Below are 11,351 nucleotides of genomic sequence, written 5' to 3'. Positions count from 1 at the left end.
TGAGAGTCTGCAGTGTGCTCAGCACCCACACTTATATCCAAAAATGCTTAAGAAACAAGCTTTGAAGATCTTTGCTATATGTGAATGTCCTGGTCTTTTCTCTGCCCCTAGCTGGTGAGTGGGCTGAGAGCGTGCCGCTGGAGATTGTTGTTCCTTCTGTGCAGGGGCTGCAGAGCTCTCTGCTCCTATTAGAAGGGAGCAAGGCCAAGTCATGCAGCAGGTAGCAGCTTCAGGAAAGTCTGTACAGGCTGAAGCCTCCTCTCTTGTAAGAGGCTGGGAGTGCTAGCCATGCAAAAGGGACTCCAGCATAAAGCATGAGTTAAGCATGGGGTTCACTGAGGTATATGCTCTCCATCTTGCATGAGGATGACTGATTTCAACTTAAGTACATCAACAGTTACTGCTCCGATTTGGACCTACAAATAATAAAGCCTCCTAATAGACATTTAAGGGTGTGCAACAATTTCCAAAGCTAGTGCCTTCTCTCTTAAGAATAACTAAGCAGGACTTCACAGTAAATAAACTATTTAGGAGACAGAGTGATGCATGTCTACAAAACTCTGTCATGTGCATGAATGGATGGAATTGATCATTTGAATAGAAGTAAACAAATGAAGCTCTCAGAACCATGTGCTTCTCCCCCCCTAGGGTTCCCCAGCTCCAATGTGATGTGCAAGGAAAAAATTGACCAGATGAACATTGCCAAAGAGCACTGACTGCTTAAAACTGACATGAATCCATGAGAGAACAAAAAAGAGAGGAGAGATCTATTGGAGCTGATAAATACAGAGGAAACAAATATAGCCCAGGAAATCCCTCAACTAAATGTAGTCAGAGGTTGGGACAGTGTTTAGGGGAAGTGCTTGTTCCTCCTTGTTTATAACCACCGTGTAGGAAAGATTTGGAGTTAGAGAATCCTTGTTTTGACTTAACACTGCTGCTCTTGTGTGCTTGCTTTATGCATAACTGAGCTGATACAGGCACTTGTTATCACAGATGTAAATGAGCTGATACTTGCTGCAAGTAGTATCCAGAAGTGTATCCTAATCATATTTGAGTAATTATCATTATATTGAATAATATATGTATACAATAATATGTATGGAATAATATGTATATTAATCATATTCTTCACCTAATGATTAAGCCTACTAAGCACTGCAGTTGGTTCAGAAAAGTAACATTTTGTTTGACAGTTGCAGCTTTTGCTTTCATATCCGCTTCTTTCTTGAATTCTCTGGGAACTGAACATAGTAAAGATAAGGATAATTTCTCTCCTGTACAACTTTAATATTTGCATTTACAATCACATAGACTGGAAAACATGTTCAAGATGGCCATGTCCAACTGTCAACCTGACTATGCCCCTTAGCAGCCTTATCCATGATACTCTCAGTTCTGAGTTGATTATTTTCTCAGAAATGTTTGTTTTCCTTCATGGGTTTCATGATGGAAGGACTTAGGAAGCTGCAAATTTTCACATTTGAAATTAGGCTTTATCATTAAAATAATAATTTTAAAAGCTATTATATTCTGGTCTTGATTGCTTTGGTGGAGACACCTCCTATTGTGCCATGTAACACCCCAATTCCATCTTTGCCTGTGTCTCTGGTGCGATCTCCACTGCAGGAAATAATGCATACAGGATGTGCTGGGAAATTCTGATATAGTTTCATTAGTTGTCTTTAGGGAATAATAATTCCTGCAGAAAGGGTTTTACTTGTTCTTCAATCCCTCTTTAGGTAACTTGAAGTTATTTTCCTTGTGTCTTTTGGACAAAAATGTACTTTTCCCACAACATGTGCATATGACATTTTCCATTTTATTCCCACTCACTTTCATGCACAAGAGATATTGGACCAAGGCAAAAATCGTCTATTGCTGAGTCACTGTGCAACTGTACATCCTTTTATTTATCTGCAGTCAAGCTTCATAGCTGAAAGGCACAAGCGTAGATCTGTCGTTTTAAAAAACAAAAACAAACAAAAAACCAAAACAACAGGTTTGGCCACAATGAGATTGAGTATAGGCAGTGATTTCCTGGCCAATAAAAACAAAGAGGCAGTTGGAATGAAGAGTGTTGAAATAAAATTGGTGACGTACTTTACTGCTTCATAAGCAGTAATGGTATAATTTGCAACTCTTGTGTTACTAACCACATGCAGGCAGAAAGTCACAGATTATATGGGCAAGGATAGTTCTTCACAAAGAGCTGTGCATCCATCATTGAAGAGAATTCTTCAGAAATCAATAAAGACAAATGCTTTATTGACGGCTAAGCTGCCAACTGTAGTATTCAAGATACCTATAATGAATGTGAATTCTGAAGCTAACATTCTGATATTGAGATAAAGTACCAAAAAGAACAGAAAAAGTATCTGTAGTCTTGTGCTTGAATATTAACTAAAATACCACTCAGGAGTGCAGTTGATGGGTTCTTCCTTCCAAAGAGTCTTCAGTCGCTGTGCCCAGGCACTAAGCATCTCCTTCCTTTTCTCCTCAGAGACGTATTCCGGAGCAAAGCAGATGTGAGGCTCGAGGACTTTGACACCACAGAAGTGCATGATGCCATGCTGAACCCAGAAGAAAGAAAGAAACGCCTTAGCAGATAGTTAGCTTTTCACTTTCAATTCCAGCATGTGGAATATTCAAGTCTAAAACTGTTTCTATGACCCTATGTAAGACAGGCTTTCTAAACCAGAGCCTTTATCAGGAGAAGGGAAATTAATTGTGGGCATTTAATATTGATCTTGGCAGTTGCTTAGTGTTGAAGGGCAGGCATTAAGCAGAATGACATACAGTGTGCTGAATATGGTCAGCTTCATTGATCCTGGTCTGTGCAATTTGTCAGCTCAACTTGCCATTTCTGTGTGTCTGAATTCACAGCTGCATTTAACATTCTTTATGAAGTTGATTTGTGAGATATGCAGCTGGGTAGCCTCATAAGGGCACACAGCCAGTATTCCAAATGGTTAGACCAAAGAATATCTAGAGAAATTAATACGTACTGATTGTGTTATTTCAAGAAGTAGCTGGCTCAATTTGCCTTACCACCTAAATTACTCAAAGCACTTTTTCTACCTCTGACAAAAGAGCAGCAATAAGAAAAGACATGCCAGGATAATGTGAGTGCCCTCCTGTCCCCCATCCTACATGACTCAGGTAGGTATGGGGAAAAGAAACTCTGTGCTAGAGCTAAAGGAAATCCTATTATGCCAGAGAAGCTAAAAGGCAAACATCATAAGCTTTCTTTAGAGAAGGTACAAAACAACTTTAAAACTCTCTGGACTTTCAAAGCAGTTGCAAGATTATAGGGCCTACCTTGTAGATGGTTGGAATTAGCAATCTAGTTATTTCTTTTTCTAACACACAATAAATAAATCTTATGTAAAACTAACATCAATACAACTGAAAGAAAAAATTGAATAGTAAAAATTCAGGCAAGTAAGTAACAACAACAACAGATTTGATTTATTATACCTGCATGGGCCACAGGATATAGCGGATGTCACCACTCATGCTTCCTTTTGCATACATCTCCTCAGTTCCTCCAGTAGTGAAAGAAAACATAGCTAACTTGTTCTAGAATTAAAAAACCGAAACAGCACAGTGCTTAAGTTAGGCATGTTTAAAGAAGAGTTGCTGAACAGTTTGAGAGATTCAGGAAAACCTGGACATCATCAATTTCTAGGGGTCTCCTGTTTCCTAGAGCTCAGATGTAGCAGCAGCACGGAGTCACAGACTGAACGTATGCAGCTAGATGATGGACTGTGCAGAGACACATCATAAAGAAAAGGAACTGCATATGCTGACACCCTTTTATGAAACAGGGCTGACCCTTGCTTTCTCTGATTAAATGTTTGGAAAACTGTGGCTGGAAAGCATTCTGTTCCTGAGGATATCTTTATTCCCTTCTCTCATGAATGCAAAAATTGAATTCTACAGACTTCATTCAGACTTGGGATTGCTTGTCTCTTTCCAAGCTATAAGTGATTTTCAAATTATTTCTCGGGTGTTCTAAAACCCGCATTTCTTCCAATTCAATGACTGTGGTATTGGCCACAGGCTTGTACCCAGCATGTGTTCTCTCTTAGTAATTAAAACTACATTTTTCCTGGCATGACTCAGTGCAGTATCTCAGTATCTCTTCCTTGTTGTGATCAGCTTGCAGCTATGATGATTGCAGCTTACTCCTATTCGTCTCAGTGGGGCAGCTATTTCTCAAATGTAAACCAACTGAAATATTTGGAATAGTGAAAATCAGAAATGACAAAGATTACAGTGCACAGAAGGGCTGCTTGGAAGAATGAAGATATTGACCTTCTATAGCCCCACTCATCTGAACTGGTATGAATATCTCTAAGTAACAACAAAAAAACCAACTGCTACAGCTGGAATTTGGAAGCATGGCACTTGCATCTTTCCCCCTTGACTTCAAAATGATTCATTTTATTTATTTATTTTTTTTACCTTTTGCAATGTACTGCAGAGCATTGATGTCTGGACTACGTTTTGGAGGAAGATGAGGGAATGAGGCCCAGTAATGGACTAGAATATAGTTTTTGTAACTCCTTGTACTTCGCAAGAGACTACTGAGTGCTGCTCAAGATCCCTTTGGACTGACAAGTACCTCAGTGTCAAAGACCTGAACTGATGTATTAAGGTTGCTCCAAAAGTAATGCCTTCTATTTATTTTCAAGGAAACTACAACAGGTACAAAAAGCATGTAGTATTACTATCTCTGTGTTGCCACTGCTGCAATGTACTACTCACCACCTCACTGTGCTCACAGCCCCTGCTTGGTCTCCAGAAATGTCCAGCAAGCATTGATGAATGTCAATGAATGGCATGTTTTCTGCATGGATGAATTAAGTTCCACGCCTTTGTTTCATACACACTTCCATTTCAGATGTCAGTTGGTCAGACCACTCCTCTGCTTCCATCTGTCACACAGCAACAACATGTAACAGAATACTGGAGGGAAGATTCAACCTCTACTGCCATACCACCACCTGACATCGTGGGCCAACATAATAAATTTGGAGGCATTACTTTTGGAGTGGCCCTTATAACTGCAGTGCTGAAGGCCTGAATAAAGCCAGATGCTTCCAGAAACGAGTTATTCCTCCACAGAATGGAGGACAGCTGAAAGTGAGAGCTTTATACAAACATAATGGAACAGGTCATTTCCAAGCCATGCTATGGTTCTATGATTCTGTGAAAAGAAAGACCATTACCTAAAGTGCACTGCAAAAATTCTGAACTTAATAAAAGCCTCAGAAACATACCTTGAGCAAACCGGAGTCATAGCAGTTTGGAAAATCGTGAGCAAATCCTTGGACCAAGACTCTGTCCATCCAGCCTTTCATGATTGCTGGCATGCTGAACCAGTATAAGGGAAACTAGGCAAAAAATGAATGACTTTGTTAGTGCAGAGAGCCGGGCGTCCTTAGGCCTGGTGTGTAAGCAATCTCTTGTTTTCCTAATCTGTTCAGATCTTGTATACATCTTCGAGGAAGAGAGGCAGTAACTATGCTTGGCAAAAATAACTGAAGTGCTCTGTTTGTAGTAATCTCAGGTACACAGCTGAGCAGCTGGAGTGCGTTAATACCACGGTGAATGTCAGAGCTTCCACGTGAGTGGAAGTTGGAAAATGGTAGAGCTGCAAAAAGTTGTTTTTCAAACTCGAGACCATACAAAATGCAAAAGCAATGTATAAGCTAATGGTTATTGTTGCCAAAATGGCCACAGGGAGACCTATTACCAGGACATCTGGTGAGCAGTTCTGATCTGATGTTTGTTAACGCCATGATGTTTTAAGACACTGTCTTGCAGCCCACTGACGTGATGATCTTGAACCACCATTTTGAGAAGAAAACTTCCTCTCTTAACAGGAGGTCTCCTTTTTTTCCACCTTCTTTCCTTATTATTATATTGTATTATATTAATTATATTTTTTCTGCACCAGAATGTGCTCTACTCCTCCTGGTACTTTACAGACAGAAAGTAGAAAGCAACTTCTTCTGTCGGGATGTTTTTATGGTACTTATATGAGACACAGTATTTTGAAAATGATGAAAACGTGCATTGAGATACTTGCTCAGGATGTAGTCATATCCTAAATTTCACCAGGAACAGAACAGCTGAATACATGCAAGCTGTGCCTAGGCCAACAGTTTGATTACGAATTTGGTCACAGCATTTTCCTGAATATCAGCACTCTGGAGGCCAGTACATTGTGCACTTTATCCTTGCTATTGCCTGCATTTGCACAAGTATGTGACATGCTTCACTCTCTACACTGCTGACGCTGCTGTTTCATTTAGGACCTGCTCTGCACCCAGGCATCTATCTCCCATAGGGAACACTGTTTCCACATTGTGGGGCTAGTGTTGCTTCCTGTGATATTTTGGGCACGCCAAAGACAGGACTACTGCAGAAGAGAGCAGAGATGAGTTGTAAAACTCAGCTAGCAAGTCCAGATGTTGCCTGTCCAACTCAGCAATGAAAGAGGGCAGTATGGTTGGGGAAGTCAGAACTCCCCAAGCTTGCTGGCTGCCCCAAACTCCTTGCTCATAAAAGAAGCCATGCCCAGCTTCTTGCTGCCTGATAATCATGGTCAGGTACATTGCTGTGAACACAGATGTTACATTTGGCCTTGTTGCAGCAAGTTTCTGGATTTGCTGTTCTAACTACTCCAGTAATTGTACTCCTGATCTGTGCTTGTTCCTGTGCTGTTATTTAGAAGCCTTTGTTCATATAACTGATGGTTTGGTGTTTGCTACAGTTTCCCAAACTTGAAACTGCTTACTCGCATTTAAACCCTTACATTCGTGTGCATAAATCTGTGTTTGCTTTGCTTGTGCTCCGAGATGTGAGTATAGGGTTGGGCTGCATGATAATAAGGCACTGTTTTCATACAGAGAAACTGTATGAACTATAGCATTTGCACTCAGTACTTTATAGTCTAGTGGACCCATGCAATTGTTTTAGAGTGCAGTGCCATAAGAAGCAGTCTTCACAAAAGCATTCTAATTGCACTGTTTTTGAATGTTAGTTTCTAAGTGAAGTGCAGGTGTGAATTTTACTTGGCTGTTTTCAAGATCTGATTTCAGATGCCTTCCTATTTGCTAAAAATGTCAGTGTGGAGCCATTATTTGTGTGAAAAATTCATACTGTACTAGCACAAATAATACACTCGATCTGGTATTTTTGATGTTTTCTGAAATACACACCATATCAGAAAAAACCTGGCACCTTGAAATTGCTATGCTGGGTACAAACTGTTTATGTTGATTGCTGAACTGCTGCCTGTTTTCATTCTGGCTAGAATCAATGTACCTAATGAAATCTGTCATCTTCTCACTTACTATTCCTTTTAGGCTGTTCAGCCCTGTACATTACAACACAAGTATTTGAATGCAATTTAAAATAATGACCTGAAAAATCAGTAAGTCTGCTTCCTGCACTTTCTTTTGCTCTTCGATCAAATCATTGGACAAACATCCTTTCTTGTAAGCTTCTGTCATCTCCAGTGCATAACTGAACTCGTTTGAGTTGTGCAAGCAACCTGTGGAGAGAAGGGCACAGTCATTGCTTACTCCATCCACAGCACTGTAGCCAAATAAGAATCAAATACATGTTGTGATCTGCAGTTCTAAAATGAGTTACTGCTTGCCTTTTTTTCCCCACTTACATTTCTTTTCGTGGCTATTCAGTATCATCACAGCTGACAGGTAATGACCTGACTGTAAAGTGGGGAGGAATGTATGACCTCCAAGTACTGAAACTTTCACCTTTCTGAAATAACATGTGATGTGCAAAAAGAAGACCTAATCTGGTGATACAGGTGGATGATTTAAGAAGATGTATGAGAATTTTGCTGATCTGTCTCTGCATTAGAGATTACTGAAACCGCAGTCACCGCAGTAGCTGCTCTTCAGTTTCTGTGGCAACTCAGCAGAGGCTGGGTGGTTCCCCAGCCCCAGTATCCATTGGCTGTGCTGGCTCCATCATGATTCAGGTATGTCCAAATCAAACTACACATCCGTTCCTGCTGATTGAATTAGCAGTTCATCAGTCTTTAGCAAAAGGACTGGTTAAAAGTATGGGAAGGTGGAAGTATTAACCTCATAAACTGAACTAAGTAAGTTGTACAATAATATCTGAAGGCATTTCTCGCCCAAGAGAAATAGACTTCAGATGAGAGGTTGATTCTGAACAAGTGCTAATGCATTTCTGTCTCTCAGTAATCTCACTGTGAGCCAAGGGTCATGCCCAGGAATGGACTTCTAGAAATGCTTAAGTCTTGCAGTCTCACTGTTGATAAGCATCTTCTTCTCTCTTTGCCAGTATTCACCTTAGACCTGCGACACTTCTTTTTGATTCTTGCTCTAAAGAAAGACTGTCAGTTCTCATAGCTGGTGTTAAAGTTTTGTTTTTCTTGACTAGAAAAATTACTATGGCTAAATGCTATTAAATCGTTATGAGATGCCAAAATGACTCTCAAGCCCGTGCACTTAAATGCCTGGAGCTAATCTGCAGAAAGAATTTGTAATATTGTTCATTAAAGAGAGGTTGTTCTTCGAGTGTCTCTTCAGTTGATTGCAAATACCAGGAAAACAATGGCATCCCTGATTCCCTACTATAGACAGAACACTGTTTAAAGGTCTGTACTGTACAGATTATTCGTCTTTCTAACTGAGGGGGCACTTCTAAGGTTTATTAAAAAATAGGTGATACTTACACTGACATTTCTTGATCAATGCTTGCAGAAAATAAAAATCAGAGTCTTGTTAGTTGAGTTATATTTGTACAGAATTACAGCAACTGCTTTTCAGAGCGCACCTAGCAGCATGGGCTCTAGATTGTTAATGCAGCAGGATGAACAAGATGCAAGTTTGTCTCATTGCTACTGCTGAAAAATTTCTCACCAACAATGTCATTTCTTGTTGCCCGTGGCTCAAATTGCATTGCATATAAGTCAGACACTGTGACACTGCAGCCCTGTTTGCTCAGTTCTTCCACAGCAACCGTCTTCAAAGATCCATTAAAAGAGTTGGGCTCTTGATGTGCATAGACTATCAGGACTTTTCTCCCTGGAGGCAGAAAGAAGAGCAGAGGACACCCTTGAGATAGGCAAATACAAAACAGTTTCTGTGCTGTGTTTTCCAAGCAGCACCAAACTAGTGAAAATCACAGCAACAGCATTTGATTCCTGCTTGACAGAAGTGACTCGTGAGGAAGTAATCAGTAAGTGCCTCTGCAACAATTCTGTGCTATGCTGGGTTTTCCTAGCTGGAACTCAGTGGACAGTGGATCTATTTCTTTAGCAGGCCACGCTGCCCTACACCAGCTCAACTAAGGGCGTTCCAATTTCTCCTCTGACAAGGTCCTCTTGAATCAGCTTTTGTGTTTGGCTGATTCTGCTACCACCCCACAAAACACCCTGCAACAGGAAACAAAAATAACCTTCTGTTGGCTTGTTGGCTTGGCTCCCTTAGCTGGCTAGACAGGCCACAGCAATTGTGCAAACAGGGTAGGATCAAAGCAGCACCAACTTACACGTCCTCCAAACTGTTGTAGAAACGATTTCCGGGAGCTTAGAGCACCTTCCTGCGGGTTCTCTCTACGTCTTCTGTTTTAGTGATGTGTGAGTGACAATATCGGATGTTTCGATGCCACTGTCGCACTTCAGTGTCTTCATGGGGACACCAACAAAAAGTGACAGGATTTTTCTTAGTGTGCCAGTGAGCTTTCTGGTTTATGTCAAACTGCCAACAGAGTGTATTTAAGCTAAACTGAACGGCAAGGCAGATATGGTGGGATGTGGCTTCAGAAAGAGCAGCGAGGCAGTGGCACAGGCTGCCCAGGGAGGTGGTGGAGTCACCATCCCTGGAGTGTTCAGGAAACACGTGCATGTGGCACTGAGGGCCATGGTTAGTGGGCATGGTTGATAGTTAACTAGGTGATCTTAGCAGTCTTTTCTAACCTTAATGACTCTATGATTCTATTATCTGAAATTTCCAGGTACTATAGAAAAAGACTGAATATGCAAAACAAGCAGCTCTCAGTTCCCAGCTGGCAATACGTAATTCAGCATCTCATGATTTCATTTTCTCCAGTGGTTTGTTGCCCTGGCAATATGTAATTCGGCATCTCATGATTTCATTTTCTCCAGTGGTTTGTTGCCCTTGAAGTGCAGCTGAGGGCACTGTGACACCGTGTTTGGAGAGACTGGAGTTTTCAAACGCATCCTTCACTGAGGGAATTGAGGTGATTTGACAAAATAACGGCTTCGTATCACAAGTCAACACTACAGGCATTCCATACCCCAGCCTGCCGAGGGTCTAAGTGAATCGCATTTGTATCAGTAGTTATTCTTACCTGCCATTCTCCAGTAGTGCTTGGAAGGCTCTGTCCTGTGACTCCGATACGGCCTGCAAGCTCAAACCACGCGTTCGTTTACGTGAGGAACACCAGCAGGAGGTAGACGAAGATCTCTGCCCCGTGCGGTCTCTGTCTGCAGGAGCAGGGCGGGGGGCCCGCAAGCAGATCTTGTGTGAGCTCTGCCGAGCAGACAGAGCGCTGTGCGAGGACGGCCTTCTTAAATCTCTCCTCGCCCCACGGCTGGCAGAGAATCGTGCTTGCGTTTCGGCCTTTCTTCCTGCTGCTTTTCCAAACCCCGTTTCAGACCCACTCGCCGCTCCCCACCGTCGCTGCAGCGCAGACCCCGCAGCGCCTCCGCAACCCTCCCGGCCGTGCTTTACCCGCAGCGACTTCTCGCTTCCCTCCCGGCGCCTTCCGGAGGGCGGGCCCCTGTGCGGGGCGGGCCATGGCCCGAGGCTGTGGCTGCTGGAGGCGTTGGTTATGCTGCGCGTTGTCATTCCCGTTGTGTTTACGTGTATAGGTGTATGTATGTGATGATCACGTGCTCGTGTTCTGCTGTAAAGGGCGATGCTCGTCGCTGGCAACAGCAGCTCGGTGATAGGTACATCCATACCTCCACCAACCCCGTGTGTAGAGGGGTCAGAACGACTCTTTGGGGTTTCCAAATGGAGAATCTGAGGGGAAAACCAAGCGTTTGACTGATCAATAAGTGCCAGAGCTACCTGCGTCACACTGGCATTTTTCACCTGCTGCCCAGATTACGGGAGACACAAATTCAGTTTGTTTTCCTGTTTGCCTTTGGACAAGTCCCCTCGTAAGGATTTCAGCAGCCTGGTTCAGGCATTTCTTAGAAATCGAATGAGTGCATTTTTCGGAGCTTTAAGAAAAAGTTCAGAGGTTTTAAGAATCCATTTACTTTTGCTGTTTGGGCAACTTTGTGAGATGGAATGGAGTTTCTTACG

At 42.1% G+C, this 11,351-nt stretch overlaps 1 protein-coding gene across 1 annotated transcript; it reads right to left on the bottom strand.

Annotated features, from left to right (window-relative positions):
- Positions 1–1,800: 1,800 nt before the first annotated feature.
- NQO2 (N-ribosyldihydronicotinamide:quinone reductase 2) lies at positions 1,801–10,796 on the bottom strand. Its single transcript, XM_052697596.1, has 6 exons — positions 10,387–10,796; positions 8,934–9,098; positions 7,440–7,570; positions 5,289–5,402; positions 3,481–3,582; positions 1,801–2,573 (listed from the first exon to the last, which is right to left on the bottom strand). The coding sequence occupies exons 1-6, from the start codon at positions 10,391–10,393 to the stop codon at positions 2,400–2,402; spliced, it is 693 nt and encodes a 230-aa protein (XP_052553556.1). The 5' UTR covers positions 10,394–10,796; the 3' UTR covers positions 1,801–2,399.
- Positions 10,797–11,351: the final 555 nt, after the last annotated feature.

The sequence above is a fragment of the Tympanuchus pallidicinctus genome, unplaced genomic scaffold (genome assembly GCF_026119805.1).
Source record: "Tympanuchus pallidicinctus isolate F22 unplaced genomic scaffold, pur_lepc_1.0 scaffold31, whole genome shotgun sequence".
Lineage (NCBI taxonomy): Eukaryota > Metazoa > Chordata > Aves > Galliformes > Phasianidae > Tympanuchus > Tympanuchus pallidicinctus.
The sequence above is the reverse complement of the archived record's forward strand: the minus strand, read 5'-3'. Positions and strand labels throughout refer to the sequence as shown.